Here is a 20,747-nt window from a genome sequence, read left to right on the forward strand (position 1 = left end):
CCTGAAGACTTCTATGCACGCTTAAGAATTTGCCTTCCTCGAATAATATTGAATAAAGCAAGGAAACAACATCTCTGCAGATCTAGATCTCCGACTAGCTGTATCTTGCAGGCTGTTGCAACTAAACAGTGCACCTGAAAAGGTACTGGGCATCCATCGGATTTAAACAGCGCAACATTTGTTGCCTGAATGAAGAGATAATCAAAACTAGAAAAAGTTTATGAAATAGGAAGAATAAAAAAAAAAAAAAAAAAGGATAAATCACACAAAATTGGCAAATAAGAAACCGTGGCAAAACACTGCTACCTTGAGTGCTTGAATAGATGATCTGAAAAAAAATAAAGCCCAACAACAAACTGCTGTCTCTTAAGAGTTTACTAACTTTCCAATACCATCCTCTGGGGCAGAACCACAGCACCACCACCTCATGCAAAGCTGTATTTCTCTTATTTTGAACTCAAGAGGTATTTCACAACTAAATGCTTCCCCAGTATTCTCACTCTTAATCCCAGTGTTAGAGAGATGGGAAGCTTATGTAATGTTGTAACTGCTGAACAATTTCAGTATTGTCAACTACACCATGTGGCATCTCAGAGATCTGGAAGTTTTACGGTTTGACAAATCTTGTAGCACATTCACCCCAGGCCCATCTACTCATCTCATTCTTGTAGGCTTTGAGGGACTGTGAACAAGTGACTTGATTAAAATCTAATGCAACCAAAACTCTCCTCTGAAGAGAAAATTCAATCCATTTCCAGTGAAGCAGAAGTGAAAAAAATCAAACAGCTTCCCCTGAGGTCCAACGCTGCTGCATACGCTCAGTGCTGCTGTGTCTGAGGTGAAGTGGTAAGCGTCAGTCATCCTTACAAATCCCCAAGGTGATAGCTTCACTTTTAAAGCTTTCAACATACTTTGACAGTAAAGTAAAAACTTAAAGGTCAACACTACTTGCTAAGGACAAGATAAACACAAGAAAATCACTTTGAAAATTTTTATGGATCAGAAAAGTAAACTATTCAATGTAAAGGAAGAGTTTTGATTTGCTGTATTATTTATCCAAAGGCTTAACTTCTGGATATATTCAGGGATGAATTCTGTGATCTGTGCCAACATATTGACATTAGCCTTGCACCAGTAGAAGAGAAATGCCATCCACTAGTTTCACATGTTAAGTTGAACTTAAATGTTACCTTTCTTAGCTACAGGAATACTGTATTCCATAGGATTTTACAGCTACTCCCACAAATTAAGTCTCTCCCATCAATATTTTTTCTTAATTAACAAAACTTCTGCTGGCTGTGGATGGCTTTGACTTTTTACAACTATCCTCATTTCTGAAAAAAATGGGAAGTAAAAGGCTTTTTAGATCTCTTACTGCTTCAAACTGGTAGAAGAAATTGCCACACCATGATATATTTACTGCATTGCTTGATGTTTCTCCAACACAGTTACACCTCCTGGTAGTTACACAACTTCTCCTTTGCGGAGAAGAAATTAAAAATCGAGTGATGGAGATCTGCATACCCAGCCAGCTATCCGGTTATGATGCAATTCTGCACACTGCATTACCCCTTAGTAAGCAGAAATCACAGCAGATTGCAATAATTTACAGGGTACTGCAAGACTGGAACAATGCTGGATGAACAGTCTAAAAGTATGCTCTTGTCCAAAATTTCAAAGTATGTTGCCCCAGTAACTGTTATTGAACATCTAGAGGCTTACTGCACAACATTGTACATTCCAATGATATAAGTTCAGTTCTTATTTACATCCTTGATTGTTTCAAAAAGCTGCTTTGCAATTAAAATACAAAACAAAATTGAATCTGAAGCGGAACATGGAAGAAGGACAAGTATGTGTGTATGTATGCACTTATATATACAAATACACAGAGACATTGCACTTCTACGCTATTCAGTATTTCCTGCTCAGAGAATATTTAATAAATACTCCACCGTGATGTTTGCCTTTCCTGTGAAAATTCCATAAATGTTATTCTGCTCCCCACGTTATATTTGTAATTTTTCTGACAGTAACAGAATGAAGAAGCAAGTCGAAGTGGCTGAGGTTTAGGCAGCCATGACACAGACAATCAATCAATCAAACAATCAATCACTACTTACAAACATTTCAATCACACAGAAGATGATAGCACACGCTGTGCCTTGAGGCTTTTACAACAAATGTCAGGTTTCACTGAAAAGTTGGGGGAAAGTTGCTCAGAACCATTCAGCCTGTTTCAAACAATCACATCAATAACAGAACAGCCATATCTCTCCAAAAATTTCTTAACTTCACAGGGAATTTTCAAATTCTATTAAACACAACAATGGCTTCCCATTAAAAGGGACTTTCTGGACCAGTTTGCCCGTATCTTAAAACAATACTTTATTTTGAAAAAGAAGTGAAAATATTTTTGAAGTGATGCAAAGCTATGATGAAATTCCTACAGTGTGTGGTATGTTTCTCAACTAAGGTTAAGCATCTAAAACAACAATCATTTTCTTAGAAATTTTTCTATTCCTAGAACATAGAATGCAAGAAACGAATTATTTCAGCAACCACTTCTCTAGCACAAGATTTTTTCTCCTTTTAATGGAGAAAAAGCATATAGGTTTAAAAATTGCCACAAGGACTAGAAATTAAATTACGTCTTTGGAAAAATGCCATTATTCTGAAATGATACAAATATCTCAGTTTGTTGAGCCCTCAAGAAAGGAGAAAGAAACTTCAGCTAGATAGCTGCAAATTCTCTGAATCATTAGGTTACCTATAACCCAGAACACTGTAATTGAAATTATGTGTTCCATCATGCTTCACAAATTACGTTACTGGAAACAATAAAGAAAATATTTGCCACTGTAGTTCATATTCGCCCTATAGCAGCTATGGGAAATACTTCTCTTTAGTGGCGAACTCAGCTACAGTCCTTGAGTAATGTCACCACACAGTAATCCTGGCTTTATCAAGTTGATTTTCCTTGCACATCTACTGATGTAAAAGAGTTTGACTATGTTTTCCTCTATGCTTTGGTAAAGTTCTCAGAGCTGTTACATGATTAAGTACACTCTACTGTACTACGATCAAAAGCATCTGGAAAGGTAGAAGTGAAGAAATGCTCTCTGGGAAAGTTAGCTTAATGCTTGCACTTCAGAGTCGCCCATTATCAACATTTCATAGCGAGTTTCTTTATATTCAGGTCCCCAAGGTGAGAACAGTAAATTATGACTTGAACTAAACAAGTCACACTTGGCTCCAAAATCAGATTTTCCTACCTCTAGTTTTAGGTCCCAGAGGTGGGCAGAGGAAATCCTGGTCACAGCCAAAGAAGTCATTTTTGGCTCTGAAATAAATTTTCCTGCTTTACTAGAGCCAAACCCCACCACTGAGAGTACCATAGCTTTAGCAATACTTCAACATTTCTTTTATATATTTTGCTTTAGCAACCTGATTCTTCAGCAATAAGAAGCCATTTTCAGTAACACAGAATTAGGGGTTTGGTCTCTCTTTCTTAAATCAGGATTGTTTATTATCAAGCACACTTCTGAACCTTAATAATTTCTGTTTCCCTAACATTGCTAAAGTATTTTAAACTCTTCTCTTTGGGAAAATGAATGAACACAAGATACTACGTGCCTAAAATTTTTAAGTGAAACTAACTGATAGTTTTTAAAGGTTCTACAGAAAATAACGTAACTTCTAAAAGCATACAGCAGTTACTAAAGGAGACCAAATTCTTGCCATTTAATACCAGAAGTTGTGGCATATATTTAGCACAAACATATGGAGAAAATAAAATTGGATACTATACATGACACTTGACAGTGAGTTTCTACCCAAGTAAAGACTGATGTCTGGATCCAAAATGCTACAATTCAAAATATATAACGGAAGTTAATGAGTAGTATGTTAGCATCAGATAACATGTATATGGGATTACACATCTTTTCCTGTCACATTATTTATATTCTCTAATACTACAGTTCACTGGTATTCAATCACATTACAAATCATAAAATATATTTAGAAAGCAGGTTGATCACAGACAAGTAGTATTAGTGGAGATGAGCCAACATCAAACTGCCAACATGAAATATTGGTCTCCAAAGGTAAGATTCTACAAACCCTTATGATTGTGCACAGCCCCACAAGTATTAAGCGGATTACTCACAGAAGTAAAAGCTATGTGCAGGAGAAAGGGTTATGGAATTGAGTCTTAAGAGGACTTTGATTAACCCAAAAAGCAGACATACAAGTGTATTTTCATGTAGAAGTGGAGTACTTTTAGTGATTTAAACCAATCCTAGAAGCATCTCATTCGTGGATAGCCAAGGGAATTGTTAATCACCTGCATTTCCTATTTTTAAAGGGATGTCATTATTAATCATCGGTTTCTTCGTTTGGTGTATCTATTAAGCCCCTGTTGCTCTGTAAAAGCTATAGCTGTACCTGTGTTCACAATTTTATGTCTATATAGGTCTAACTTGACTTGCATCACTGTGTTTTGACTTTTCTTCCGTCTCCTCAAACTCCAGTTCCTCCCAGAGCTTCAAAGCTGGAAGTTTTAAATTTCCATGTTTTAATCAATTTTCTGTTAACCTAAAAAACCTAAAGAAACACTAACCAACTGTATCAGAAAAGCAAATGTCCTAACTATCCTATAAACTTCAACTGTTTCGTTTGGGAACTTAACACATCCTAAAATCCTAGAAAAAACCAACCAAACAAACAAAAGATGAACTCTACATGTCTTCCAACATTTAAAAATCTGGATTCTTCTAACCTCAGGAGAAAAAGAGAATTTTAATAGAAAAAAAGCTGTTAATAAGGAGAAACATTTAAAGTAGAATCAGACACTCTAAAAAAGCTTTTAGAAGAATTACAATAAAATGTAAAGGAATAAAACTTTGTTTTCTTTTCTGATGTTCAGGTAAGGTCTGTTGGTTTAGGTGGACTGAAGTAATAAACAACAATTTGCATTTGCTAATACAGACTATTAAAAATACAATATCAAGTTGGTTTTATATATAGTTAATGATTTTTGTAACATGCAGTGCTTAGTTTTCTGTTCTCTTTTATAACATATCTGTTTCATTCCATTCTGGGAAGCAATACTATTGGATCAGCTGTCCCAGAAATAAACAAAAAGAATACTTTCAGGTGAAAACTGGTGTCAAGTCCTTTTCTGCCTCCCCTCTTTTTACTTTTAATTTTACATGCCAATCTTCAATATCAACAGCCAGTTTTCCTTAAGAATGTAATTCCAATTCCCTTTATGAGCTGACATGCTGCTGAAAAAGATGGTTAGTCTTCCAAATTTCTTTTGTATCTATGCTTAGATTTCTACAAAGCTACCCATCATTCGTCAGTGAAAAGAGTGACTATCCTTCACCAGGCAATTGAGCTCAACTGATAAAAGAAATGTGCATCAATCCAGAACTTTTTGGGGTATCTAATAAGCCTAAAGCCTTGGTCAAACCAGAACATCATTCAATTTAAAGGGAATTACTGCCAGCTGGGTATCACTTGGGAGCCAAGTTCTTGAGCAAAAGACAAATTTACAATAACCCCAATTTCCTCTAGCATTATTCTAGGAGCACTGCCATGCACCAGACAGCTTCTCAAATCTGATGCTAAGAGACTGGTGCTTGCCCTTCTCTCATCCAGAATTGACCACTGCAGTGCTTTGTGCATTACCATATCTAAATATATACACTCAAACCTTTAGCTGCTTGCAATTTGGCAGCTAGTGTTTCTATCCCTACTTATAAATTTAGAGGTTTTCTTCAGTCTAATTAAAAAAAAGTTTAACTCAACACTGATTTTTTGGAATTTAGTTATCAGTAATGGGATGTTCTGCCTGCAATTCTGTTATATTACATATTTAGTTGAACTCGAGGTAAAACCAAATACGCTATTTTCATCTTAAGAAACATAATTCACCCTTGACACATTCTTTTCAATTTATTTTTGTATCATTTAGAACACAAAAATACTGACTTTCTGGAAATCATGTGGAGTGAATTGTAAGAGTTCCAGCCATACTACAGACCATTTTCAAAATACCATTTCAGCATACGCTTCTAAATCAAAGCATCTCTAACTCTGGAAATAGTGCTAAGTATTCTTTGAATGTAAATGCTTTTATACTGAAGTACGTTTTAGTAAGACAAAAAATGCTGTGGCTGACTGAGTGCTTCAAGAAAGTTATGCAAACATTGAAAGAACATTGCACTAGACAGCCATCACTAATATAACCTTCCTAGTCCTTATAGGATGTGGATTTTTTCCAGCAAGGCTGTAATTAGGCACACACTGTAGACAACAAAGAAGCCTTTGGTTGTTCACTTAAACTCAGAACACATCTCTAAAACCAAAGCTGAGTCTGTTTGGGCTTTCAAGTATGAACCTAATGATTTTGTTGTTTGATTTGGCATTACTAATAATCAGAATCCAGAATTCCAGTATTTATTTATTCTGTTATACTTCACTTTGTTTGTTACCTTCTCAAAGTAGTCCCAAAAAGTTCTAGAAGATTCACATAAGATAAAGCAGTGACAGTAGCTATTATCACTGGAAGAAGTGTGCCAGCAATTGAGTGACTACCTAAGTGACATGTACAGACCACTAAAAACTAAGCAGTCTTACAAACTAGTCAGCAATAAATATTCTTTTACAGCAAGTAGAAAGAAAGTCTAGAAAAACACTTTTCCATATTCATTGGCTTTCTTTTCCTTTATGAATGCCTGCTTCAACTACGAAGTGCCTATTCTAGTAGAACATCATCTACCCATGAGACAAGACCTGCTGAAGTAAAAGGGAAGGAAGTGTTGACATGGGTAATTACACAGCAGTCCAAGCAACAGGATCCTACTTTGGCCACTTGCTGAAAACTACAAATAGTCTCCAATTTCTTTAATTAGAGGCACTTCAAAATACTGTTTTTAGAAGGCAGTTAGAAGTTTTTGCCTAAAGTGAATTATGAAAATACTAATGTCTTCAGTATCCAGGCGGAGGTTGTGTTATGTCATAATTTCATACCTCAAAATTGCAAGCTAATAAAGTAGCATTAGTTTGGAAAAGGTTTACAGTTCCACTGGCTGTTAAAGTGGGAAATATCATTCACATAGTTACAGTAAAGAAGGCAACAGGGATTAGAAAGGTGATATATTGCAATCAATAATGATGTTGTGTGTGAAACATTGCTCCATTATTACTATTTTACACTATAACTACTTTCATCTTTCCACCTATTTTCTGAAATAATCTTTTGATCAATCTGAATGCCTTAAACTAGTATTTTCCTAGAGTTTATCCCAGACCTCCACAACTAAACGACCAAGAAGTAACTTCATTTCTATACAAATGGCACAAGTTTCAGTGCATGAGAACAGGCAAGGGAATCTGCACTGCTGCATGGCAGAGTATGAAGTTAATGAGCATTTTAACAATGCAATAGCCTTCACCAGCAATGTTAGACAAAACCTTTTAATACATCTATAGTATGATATACATTTATTTAGAATGACATAAATGAGTCCTCAAGACATGCTATGCTGTTCGTCCTCTTACCTGTGTAGAAGGTAACTCAAAGAATTGAAAAGGGATTGCGAGGAATCCAAGGGTACACATTTAGAAAAAGAATTTTGTGCATATTTGGTGTTTTAAACATGACAAAAAAATAAAGCACAACTCTTTCAATTGATATCCTACCTGGAGGTCTTTCACATTTGGAAACGGAATACCTATGGTTATAACTGCACGGGCATTCTCATCACAGAAATCCAAGCCTTCGCTAACTTTTCCTCTGCAAACAGCTATAAGGAGTGCTCCATCTTGAACAAGCCAGAGAGGAATATACAAATCATTCCCAGTGATAAACTGAGTATCAAAAGAAAGTTTCACCAACATCTTTTAACAGACCAACATCTTTAAAGAGCTAAACATAACAGAGCATAATACACCAAGTATCAGTCCAGAAAAGGTGAGTGGATATAAAAATACAGACTTCTTTGTTAAAGGGATGAGATTAACTCCACTCTGATCAGTAATATTGTGTATGATAGTGAGTATCAACTAGCTAAGTAATTTTGCACTATATAATAGCATAGTACTTAATTATGCCAGAACCATATGTATCTACAACAAGTTTCTAAATTTTAAACCTTGAATTTTGCATTCTCAAAATCACACCATTTGTTTTTTTGACATACTTGGTTTTCTGTACTAATATTTAAGTCTTTTGAGAAGAAATCCTATACTGGCTGCAATATAAGATGGCAAAAGACAGTTATGAAACAAACAGTAAATTTGACTCTCTGAGAAGCTGCTCTACACCCTGCGGGACACACAACTGCACATCCTTACACAGCTCACTGCTTTTTGGATATCATGATCAGGATTACACATCATCCTGTATTTCCCTACATCCTCATGCACCAATATAAGCAGCAGTTAGCCTGCCTCATTTACCACAATAATTTATTAAGATGAGATTAATTTAACTGTTCATCCATACCTTATTCTAACTGTTAAGCTCTTTAAGAATCCCTTTTGTTTTAAACTTGAAGATTCTGTATCAACTATTTTGTATGTCTGAAGAACGTACCTCTTTCTCCTTTACATTTTATTGCATCATAGTATATTTTAAGCAGCTCATCAAAGTCACTCTTTGCCCCTCCTTGAGGCTCTGCAATGACTGTCTTCACCAGCTCCAGGTTTTTCCATAAGCCAGTATGCATCCAGCGATCTTTTAATTTGTCCAACAGCTGAAAACAAACAGAAAAATCCAGAAGAGCTGTAATGAAAGGTCAGTCACTTGAACTGTTCAAATAAAGCACCCAAAGACACTTATGTCAGTGAAATGATCAAGGTTTGTATTTATGAAAAGAAGTTTCCCTACCATACACTGCTCTGCAGCTATGCAATGCTTTGTAAACACAATGGCCACTAATTTTGCTAATTAGAAAAGCTGAAGTTTTTTGAGTTATAAAAGCAACACTCTCTAAATCTATGAGAGTGGTCACTAAAGAGCATCTTCTGGTACTCCTCAAAGCAAGAGGAATGTCATCCAAAGGAAAAATAGGAATTACCTGTTTTTCTGATTACCAAGAGATCAGTAAGTAAGACTGGAAACAAATTCTAAGTTAATTTGTAACAAGCCTTTATACCTGATATTTCAATATTTTTAAAATGACATAGATACGTTGGGGTAGAAGGTATTTATGTAGGATTTAGCAACGGCCTCCTCTGCTTCTCGAAGGGCCTGTCAGCTTCGCTATACCTACCAGATTCTGAACTGTACACATTTTACTCCGAATCGGTTCATGTTCAAATCTTGGAAGCAAATAAGCTTGTTCCACATTTAGTGTGAATGTAATGAGAATATGTACTGCGTTACAAAAAGCAAAGTCTAAAATTACCTTAGAAATTGAGTGGATAGAGGTAAATTTTATTTCACTCCATTTATTATTCAGTGATCACTAGTGTGTCACTATTGTGCAGTCGAGTTACCCAGCTTCATATGTACAGAGAATTTAAATTCACAGATTTTGTAATATGGGTTATGCTCTTCGTTTGTCTGTGCTTCCCTCAACTCCATGCACTGAAGACTTTCTCAGTATTTTGCTTCAGGCTATATAAAACTGCTCCATATGGAACCTGCACTTGCCCCAGTTGATTCCTCAGAAAGCCTCAGCATACCTTAACTCCAACTCCACTTGCCTTGCTGATGCCTGCCAGCCAAGATCTCAGCACCTTGAATGGTTGGGTTGTTACACAATTAATCTGTCCCATGTCCAAATATCCAGTTTAAGTGTTATTGTGAAGCAGAACTAATGGTAACTGTCACATTTGAGTTTACAGGGAGAACACCTGCAAATTCATATGAGACTCTTTACAAGAACCCGTGCATTATTTCATGTTCTCAGCATTAAAGATCTGAACTTCTAACATTCAGTATTTGGACTGGTTCCTTCTGAGGTACACGTGGTTCAGAGGGGACAAATACTGTATTATTCTTGAATTTTCACCAGCTTTGTTCAAGCCTCTGTTCAGAGAATTACATGCGCTTACTACTGATGTGACACCATTATCAAGCAAGCACACAGAGACTATGTGATGAATAGTAGGAACAGTTTGCTACACACATAGATGTTATTTTAAAATAACTCATCTCTTCTAAATGTGTCTGTCTTACTGCTTGTCCCCTTCTTTACCAATTCTGTCATTTCCTGGCAGCATCCTATCTGTAATCTCCTTTTATCTAAAAGGTCGTAATACTATGACCGAGCAATGACTGTCCATCTTGCCATCCACAGCCTGCCACTATGTCTTTAGTTCTTGGATATGACATGGAGATAATTCTGGTAAAGAAAAGAATCAAACATATTATGCCTCTAAGTACATCCATTTGGGATCTGCTAGAGCTGCCAGTGACTGTAACATTATTAGCTTTCCAGATCTCATTCTTCCTTTTGTGAAATTAATGTCTGCCTAGGCCCCCACTTATCAATCTATATGCTAAATTCGCCTCCAGCACTGCGGGCCATTTACCATGCATGACAAGAGGAAGCCAGTAAGATAATATAGACAGGATATATTCGGGTATGTGTGAATTTCACATTTACATACATAAACTAACCATGTTTTGACTTCTAAGGGTCACTCGCCCCTGAGTTTCTCCTCCTCTTATCATCCCCCCTACTGAAATCAACTGGTATTTTTCCCAAAAACCCCCTTATGAAGCGTTCTTTGCAGAAAAATTGTTTCTTACTTCAAGAGAACCAAAATGTGTTGATAGTCTCAGAAAGGACAAAATTCCCCACAAAAATTACTTAATGCCTCAATTCCGCTGCATTTCTCTCATATTTGAAAAAAGTATAACTTATTTTCATGGTTGGAAAGATGGCAGTAGAAAATCATCCTCCAAATTCTTAAGAAAACATCTCTTCTCTTCTGTGGGCTACACAACCACTCCAGGCAAGTATCTCTTAAGACTATAACAGGTTCAGGTTTCTTGTTTAATTGACAGTAACCATCACAATAGAAAATCTGCAATTTTTGATAGAAATGTGTGAATTATTTATTAGAATCTTCATCAAGAATGGAACAACTCATTTAATTCACACAAAAGCTATTACCCTTTCCATTTAATGGAGTTTGCTAGATATGCAAACTTTCTGGTACACAGGAAAGTATGCACAAACACACACAATACCCACACTATAGAGAGAGACACTCAAACGACGAGAATTATGGATATGGCTGAATACAAATGAATAAAATATAGAACCCATACATGCCTCATAAGAGCTAGGAGCCACATGCAGGTTTCTCATAAAAAATTATTTCACTTTGGGTTGAAAAAGTGCAAATGGGAGCACGATATAATGCCAGGAATCACAGGAAGCAACCATTAATGTCCACAGACAGTCGCTTTTTCTACCCAAGGGAATAATAGTTTCTGCAGTAGAAGGCAGTCGGTGTATATTTTATTAAATCCCTTAAAAATGGATTCTCAAATGGTTTATTAACAAATGGTCTTCCTCCAGGAGAGCAGAAAATCTTGTTAGAAAGAATCTGTCATCTTCCCATGCACTACTGAAGGATGTTTACTTTGATATCTTTTTCTTTTTTTTCCTTTCTGCAATTTAAAGACCTGTAAGCTATGATCATAGAAACCATGAGCTTAGTACTCGGATTCACCATTCGTCTTTGTCAGCATCCCCCTTTTTAGGCAGTTTTTGAAGCACTTTTGAAGTTTGGGAATGGGGGAAACTATTTTCTCAACATCTCTGCCATTATGTTGCACTTCTAGGAAAAATCTTCTTCTCCTGTGTCGACGAAGGAAAAGCTTTGCTTCTTTCCATCTGCCGCTTCGTTTTATACAGTGCCAAAAATTGCATTAGGGGTTTCCCATGTCATGAAGCAAGACTAAAGACTTGTTTAATGTATTTTACCCTAAGGCAAGATCATTGTAATTTCCAGCATCTTAGCAAAGTTGAGAACTTGCAGCAATCAAGTTGCTGGGGATGCACTTTTTCCGTAGTATTCATTACCTTCTGGCAGTGATTTTTGAAGTAGTGACTACCTGAGATGAGGGAGGGCCTAACAGAAAACACTGTTAGCATGCGAGTTACTTATTCTGGTTTACAGCTCTTGTCCTGCTACAAGCACCTGCTACCGAATTTATTTACATGGAATGTTCCTTAATGAATGGATTATCCCTTGCCAGCGGAGCAAAAAGGCATCATAGGAATAATCCCTCCATCAAAAAGGGCTTGGGGAAACAATGGGACATGTAAAAATATGAAAGACCGTTCAAGAGCAGTGCACGACAAAAAGGATAATGACCTAAGCAGCACCTACACCAGAGTAAAATAACTCTGGCTTTATCAGCTAGTTCAACAACTATTAGCTATGTAATAATAACTATCAGTTACAGTTGTATTGTATATTCTTGTGCACCTTTAAAACTCTATGCTGCCTTGTTACCCATACATTTATATAACGATAACTGAACAAGAGGTATTTCAAGGTGCACAATATTTACACAAGTAGCTTGTAACCCTCTTGAAAGTCTGCTGTTATACATTAAAACCCCACTTCTCTAAACTTTGGTATTTTTTCATCTTGTTTCTATGTAATTATTTTTTTTTAATGATATGAAGTACCAGTTTTCATTGTTATTCAGATATGAATATTAACTGGGGGGGAGAAAGGAAACAGCCATTAGGTTTTTCTTAATAAAAATCAGTATTGGCACCACTGTTAGTGCAAAAAGTCAGAGATTCCCAAGGGACTAACATTGATCTAAAAGTCTTTTCCCAAGCAGAGCTCTTCATGTGTTTGCTACCAGAATTTTCTTTTTGAATAAGCACTGCTTCAAATCAAAGTGTGTCTCCAGTGGGCTGGAAATGTGTTTGAAGGGTCAAATAGAAGTTCTACTCACAGTCAGCATAAAACTTCAGAAATGGAAAACAGACATCTATGGCCAACCAAGGGGCTGAGCAACAGGACTTACCTCACTAGACTCCACTTTGGCAGAACTAAGAGAGCTGTGCTACACTTGGGACTAAAAGAGCAGTCACTTGCAGAAAACAGGGTTATCATCCAATCCACCAACATGTAAACGTGACACTCGAAGACGTACAGTGCCGCTATAATGATGTACTCTTAGACCATCTTTCAAGTATCAGTCCATTAATGTACATTCTGCATACAGACACCAAAATTCTAGCTACATAAAATGAAGCGAGGAAGAGGTGGTGTCAGTTTTAGAAGCAGCTAGAAGTTCATAACACAAGCATTTACCTTTAATTTTCAGGCTATCTTACATGGTAGCATGTTTTGCTTTTTAAAAATATAATATAGACATATGCATCTTAAGATTGTTTGCAGCTATGGTTTGTAAAACTGATAAGACTGGCCTAGGCCATTCCCCACTGGATATGTATAACTGATTACAGAAAGTATTTCCAAAGGAAATCTAGACTAACTATAGACATGTAGATTAATGACTTTAAACATGGCATAAAGGGATCCCCCAAAGCTCTAGCAGATGGAGATTAATATACTTTTACATGTACAAAACCAAAATACATCTACAAATACCAAAATAAGGTATTGTTATCATAGTGCACAAACTAGGGAAATTACAGATTCTCTCATTAAAGAGTTTGGTTTTCCATGTAACCTTGGAACTGTTGTACAGATTTATTCTTTAACTTTGCAACACCAAAAACATTTTAAGAAGCTGCAGCTGTATGTGCCTGCATCCAGCTACACCTCTCTTCTAGCCCTTTCACAATCTTACATTCTGAGAAAGGCCATAAATTCCCAATATACACAAAATCAACCACATAGTAAGGAAAATTTATCTAAAAGCAATTCCAATCTAGCTAGGATGAGGGAACAAAACTCAAATCTGTTCCTTTAAATAAAACAATAAAACTTTTTCCAACACATGGTGCTCTAATCTTTAATTTAGTGCTTCTTCCACTCTCATCTGCGCCGTACTTACATTTCTAAAAATGAAACAGGTATCCCTGCATATTTTAAACATATCTTAATAAGGTCTTACACCTTTCCAAAGTATGCAACAATTAATGTCTCACTAGCATTTCAGTTTTAAGAACACTTTATAAAAGGGAACAAAAACATCATAATATAGACCACGGGAGATGCAAATCTGCAACTGATGGATATTTTAAGTGATTCAGTAACCAACAAAAGCAACATAACCTAGAGACAGTGCTCCAAACATCTAACGATAAAACTTGATAGTAATAAATAATTTTTGCTTTTTGTAAAACATTTTAAAAGTTTTTTGTCTATCAATAAGAATGTGCAGTCTTTTAAAAACATATTATTTATGACACACCTCACCAGCAGTGTGCTTAACATTTTAAATAGCTTTTCTGTACATTTTATACTAGATGAAAATATAATTTATATCTTCTTCAGTAACAGAAGACATTAATTTCTGTATCTTTACTCTCCTACTGATCTCATAAACTCTTCTTTGCTTCAGGACACTGTGTAACTCAGTCCTTCAGTGAGTGCCTTTATCTTATCTAAGCAACAGGAGGTGGCAGTGGAATGGAGGAGGCAGAGGAGTGCAGATACCAAATTCATACACTGAGTTTTATCAAATGTTTTGTTTGAATGCAGTGCAAGTATCTTGACAGAAAAAAACAGGTGTCAAAATCAAACAAATAAGGAGTTTTTATTTCCTCTGCACCTACTGAAACCCCTCACATTCAGAGAGAATGTCAAGAAGATACGCCGTTTTCTTGCCTTACTACAAAATGTTTTGCACCATTTGGACTGTCTGCAAAAAAAGAATAGTAGGGACTGCTTTATATATCACAGGACAAATCAACCTGCATCTGCACCGGCTGCCTCTTCTCTTCCTTTTAGTGAAAAAAAAAAATAGAATAAAATAAATCTATACACTCTGACAGATCCTTCTGCAAATTTAAGCTATGGAAGACATCATATTTTCCACTACAGTAATCCTCTGATGATCTCAAGGCACAGATGTTTTTATAATGTATCTAATTCCATAGGTATTGCATTACCTTTAATAAGCTTCCAGGACGGGGCAGTTTGCTGAGTCAGCTGCTTAGCTACAGCTGTAACTTTTTGTTCAAACCACTCTCCCCTGTCTCAAAGCTCTGGCCCGTTCAACATGACAGCTAAATACCTGGGTGAATGCTGTGCTTCTATTATGACAGAATGAAACTGTCTCTATATTAGTGATAATCCCAAAATACATTCAGTCATTAAATAAATGCATTTAGTACGTCACTTAAACACTAGTGGCCTTAAATTCAGGTTATTTCAAAGTAGCCCTGAAGAATACATCTGGCCAAACTCCACCCACTTTTTTCACATCACTTACATACTGGTATTACAGGCTCTTTAACAATTAAGATGGTTTGGAAAAGTATAGAATTAGCAGAAGTTATTTGATAGTTCTGTGAACTAAAAGGGTTGCCAAGCCTCTGTACTAAATGACCCAGAATCCTACAGGTAACTGACCTCCAGAACTACTAGAACTCTTCAATTTGGGGGAAACAAGAGTTTATAAAACCAATATGGTGGCTTGAGATCAGTAATTAATTCTATTTGCACCTTTAAAACCAAACCAAACAAAACATCAAAACCAAAACCCAACAGCAGCAACAACAGAAATAGTCCTTTCTGGTTAAAAGTGAACACAAAGGAAACAGTAGAAGGAAGAAAGTAAACAGAGTACTGAAACGGGAATAAAAGATTGCGGGGACCAGAGGTAACTGCCTGGAAGGATTTGGGTGAAAGGAAAACGCTGAATTTCCTTCCAGAAACAGGAGGAAAAATATTTGGGCCAATGAACCAATAAAATCTAAAGTCCATTATCCAAATCTTTAAAATAAATTTGGAATAGCACTCCAGAACTATTAAAAATAGCACTATAAAAAGCACAATGTCTCTTAAGAAGAATAAAAGGTCACATGTATGAAAAGAAAGCAATGAAACCCAATAACATTTATCAACATCACCAAAAATATTACCTGCTTTTAAAAGGACTGAAAGAAGTGCCTTTCAGCCACCAGTCATTTTGCAAGCTGCAGAACCAATCTACATTTCATCTTTGTGCCTTTTTCCCTTTTTAATCAACCTTTACACTTTCTCAGCAGTGATTTTATTCTCAACGCATTCCTCACCAAAAAAGAAAACCCCTCAATTTAGCTTGACACCCAGACATTTGCACTGCACGGCGCTGGGGCTCCACCAGCCAAGAATAACTTAGTCCATTGAATTATTTAAGCAGTTGTTTGCACTTAATTAGATTTTCATGAAAGGTTAAGCAATAGACTGATTCACAGAAACCTCCTCATGGTTATGGGAGGTATCTAACATAATACAAAATTCATTCTTTTAAATGACTAAGCTGATACAAAATACTAAAGAATCTATTAAAAAAAAAAAAATTATTTTAAGTTTCAAATTCCATTTTCTCCATTTCTAACAGATTTCATTTAAAGAGAACATAAAAATATCCGTCCCCAAAATTTTTCATTTGTAAAGTAAAATCTACTCTCAAAATAGAATGTTAATTTCCCACTGTTAATGGGAAACTGGAGACAAATGCCAAAGGCCTGTATAAATACATATTCACAGGTAATCTTTTCTTTATGTGCCAAAAATAAACCGATTTAATGCAGCATTTTAATGGAAACAGGCCACACAAAGATGCTATTCTTATCTAGGAGAGGCCATGCCTCCTTTCTACTGCACATTTCCCTAACTATTTATTATCATCGTGGGGCTACCACAAGCAATTCAAAGAAGTGTTCTTTTGAACCAGACCTTTTTTACAGAGTACTGACTCCAGATCAATTTCTGTCTGGTTTCACTTTCCCAAAGCGTCAATGCACAATGATTGCAAACAGAATATATATATATATATATATATGAAAACAAAATATTAAACATTTTTTTCTGCCATCAGGAAAAAGAAACCAATAATTAACGAATACAGGGAACATACTCTGTTCAGCAATTTTGATTTCTTCTTTTTAAGGAATATGAAGACTAGGCAACACAGAGAGGAATTTTAACATATGAAGACCTTAGAAAAGTCCTGAAATAAAAGCAGACATTGTGAAGGAACAAGACCAGAATGTACACTCATTTAAGTACAACTTCCAGAGGAAAACACACATTCCTCACTGTTTCAGTTTCTCTCCTTTTCAGCTGATGAAGATTTTCTGAAGTGTATTTAGCTGCTAAGCCTTACCATCTGTTACAGCAAACATCTAATCAGGTGCATAAAAGAGAGTGCATATATTTAAAGAAGAAGCAGTTAAAAGGATAGCAATTTTTAAAACTTCAGCTTGCACAGACAGTCATGATTTCATAATTAAAACAAAATCGCAGAAGTTGATGTATGCTCAGGAGGTTATTCTCTTCTATAAGACAAATTATGTTGTATTGGAAAGATTTTGACAGTCCAGAGACGGCATCAGGGAGCGGCGAAGGGACCTTGACCCAAGTCACACGTTTATCCTGACATCTCTTCCAGAGTTATGAAGAAAGATCATACAGTCTTTTAGTTTTCCTAACAGGTGGTCTATATCATGGAGTCTTTCCTCAGCACATCTCCTGGGAGAAAGCTGCCCTCAATTGGAAATCTGTAGCACTTCTACATGTGCTATTTCAAGAGGTTTTTTGCTTTGAGATCTCTTAGCATTTCTTCACAACCATGTAAGAGTCCGTGATTTTCAAGAACTTGTGGGGGGAAAGCATCTTTTTAAGTTCAGAAGTACTGTACTTATTTTCCCAAGGAAAATTTTAAACAAATGTGAAAGAAACCCAAATATTTAGGACCAAGACTAACGTGTTGAGATAGCCACATATGCTAGGCGATGCAGGGTAATATCTGTGCTAGCCCACACAGGCTTGGCAGACACACTGTGGGGAGGAAGAAAGGAAAAAATAATAAAGCTACTGTGCAACTCAACTACATAATTAAACTAAACCCTGAACATGGTGAAAAACTCTGTATTATGAACAAGATTCTGATCACCATGTGCACACTCCAGCACAATAAAAGGTGAATAATTCATAATCATTTTCAAAGGAAAAGTATGCATCACTCAACTTGGGGGAAACACAGGGGATTTCACTGGTATGATTTTTCTTTAGGGACAATGACAAAGTGCTGCTCACCAGCAGGAAACTGAAGCACTGAACTGTGTTCCATGTGCTATCATAAATCAACACTGCAACCTACAGGATGTCTCTCTGGTACCAACATACCATCAATTTTTCAATAACCTCCTTAAATAATGGAATATGTGAACGGCGACAACAGTAATGAAAAATGAAATGTTTTGCACGCCAAAGACTCTAGAATAACACGGTTAATATGTTGCTTCTACAGTTAAAGAAGCTTCTTTATATAAAATCTTTTCCCCAAAAACCCAATCTGTTTTACCACAGAACAATCTGATAGCCTTTGTAGTACTCAGTCTTTGAGCTCCGTCACAGCTGTTTCTAAACGACCTGGTTCAAACCAGGGTTTCTTTTGTGGTTTTAAAATTAACCAAGACAACAGCTTTCTGTGTTACCAGAACTGCTTGTACATTCACCCTAGGCTATCATTACACTTCCATGTTCCAGTGAGGGAGCAATCCTTCCCACAAAGAAAGCTCTCCAGGAAAAATTATTTTTTTAAAAGGATTGTTTAGATCCTGGTCCAGAATCAAACCCAAAATTATTAATTGTTCATTAATGAAGTCAGTATCCTCCACTGCTGCCCATCATAAGCCAAAACCCAAGTTCACTCATCTTTGACCTTTTTTTTTTCCCAGAACAAAGAGGAAGAAAAGACAAGGTTGTCCTAGTGGCACACGAGCAGTGAAGCACAGTACCATGTGGGAGAAGTGATTCAACAGACGTGCAGGCATGAGGCCGACCAAGCTCACGGATACTCACACAATAAATGGGGGCAGGCAGATGCCTGTCATGCGCAACTGACACCAAGGGTGGGAGAGTAACAGGTTTTAGCTTTTAGTCTTCTATTAACACTAACAGAGAACATATTTTTATATTTATAGAAGCTATTTTACACCTGTAGTTATTATATCATTTTAAGGATTAATATTCCTTACTTTCTCAGACAGCTTAGTCATTTTCCACTGTTATACAGCAAATCAGTGCTCATATTCTCAGATAATTTCTCAGCAACAACCACGTATTGTATGTATGATGTTGAGCTCTGAATAGGTAGTGACATAATGATAAATTACGACAACAGGGAACCATATCAGCTCTTACTCTTGGAAAAATCTAAAATCTCTCATTTGGGAACTAGGACCACCAAACAGAAAAATCAGTACAATTCCAGACCTAAGGCAAAGAATCATCAAATGTTCAAATACAGAAATGCAGTGATAAAACCTTCTGCAATCATGACAATGCCAATGATGACCCTCACTCATGTCACCAGTAGTAGAAACACATATTTCAGTCAGAGGCAATTAAGGAAGAAAAAATTGATTAATCTCACACAGCAAGAAGCTATTCAATGACTTCACTGAATGAAAATTTCACAGTAATCTGTGACTAAGTATATAACTGGTTAACTATAACATTTCTATAACAAGAGATACGACAGGGTTCCATAGGTAAAAAAGCATGAATAATAAGAATGAATCATAAACTCTTCTCTATCCCATAGAAAGAGTCTGATGCTGGGGAGAAAAACCTGAAAGCAGGATTTCTAAACACAAGCTTTACCATAAATCCACTGACCTCATTGGAACTGTTAAGACTCAAGTTAAGACTTGATTTTAAGACAAGACTTTGTCCCAACCTTCCAACAAGGTAGAATTATTCTGAATTTTGAAAAATCCAAGAATCTCTTTCAATACATTTAATATTTATATTCTTGCATATGCTGCTACGTTGCTGATACAGAACATGCTATCTAAATATATGCTTCCAAGTATATTTTATCTCACATGTAGAGACAGCGAAATATGAGACTCTTCACACAAGTTGCGTCATATCTCTACCATATCAGGCAGTGAACCTCTCAGAAACACCAAAAAGACCAGGAACTCTGCAGGTTGTAATGGTTCAGAACAACAGTAATGCCAAAGTAACCACGCAAGAGACACCATCTTCTTAAAAATAACGCTGCTTATGTATATTGTTCCCTATTAATAACTGTTTTCCATCCTGCTTTCTCTCCCCTTGATTAAAAGCTCTTGAGGAAAAAGACACAGTGACTGTAATTATTATTTACTATTTGGACTCTGTTGTTCACAGAATGCAAACTTCTTGACTGTGAAAACTCATTTTCAATGCAGATACTACTTGAATGGTAGGAAAAATAAGTGAACAGGAAGTGTTAATTACAAGAGAAATTGGAGCATGTGTTAACTAGATACAACAATTCAGCTTGCAGCACTTTGACAAGTCAGAGCTCAGAAGTGCGAAACAATACTAGATTTTCAGTTTATTTTCCTGATGCTGTATGCTCAGAGTATTTAAACTAACAGCGTAATAAAATATTAAACTGCACAGCTCCCAGGGTGTGAAATTCACAAGCAAAACACTCATCTACCAGCACGGCATATAATTTTTTTAGACATAATACCCAATAATCTGCCACAGACTGTCGCTACGGATTCTACTTTATATGATGTGCAGATGCTACCAGGAAGTATATCTGCTCCATGTAAAAAGCA

General features: G+C 36.3%; 1 protein-coding gene across 2 annotated transcripts in view; it reads right to left on the bottom strand.

The window, feature by feature from the left end:
* The window catches only part of BRIP1 (BRCA1 interacting protein C-terminal helicase 1), a 61,362-nt gene that overhangs the window by 13,151 nt on the left and 27,464 nt on the right, over positions 1-20,747 (bottom strand). For both annotated transcript variants that reach the window (XM_030472588.1, XM_030472589.1), the window contains exons 15-16: positions 8,609-8,768; positions 7,714-7,835 (exon numbers count right to left, since the gene is read on the bottom strand). In XM_030472588.1, coding sequence (XP_030328448.1) covers positions 7,714-7,835; positions 8,609-8,768 — 282 coding nt within the window. The remainder of the gene's footprint in view (positions 1-7,713; positions 7,836-8,608; positions 8,769-20,747) is intronic.

Source organism: Strigops habroptila, assembly GCF_004027225.2.
Source record: "Strigops habroptila isolate Jane chromosome 13 unlocalized genomic scaffold, bStrHab1.2.pri S16, whole genome shotgun sequence".
NCBI classification, from domain to species: Eukaryota; Metazoa; Chordata; class Aves; order Psittaciformes; family Psittacidae; genus Strigops; species Strigops habroptila.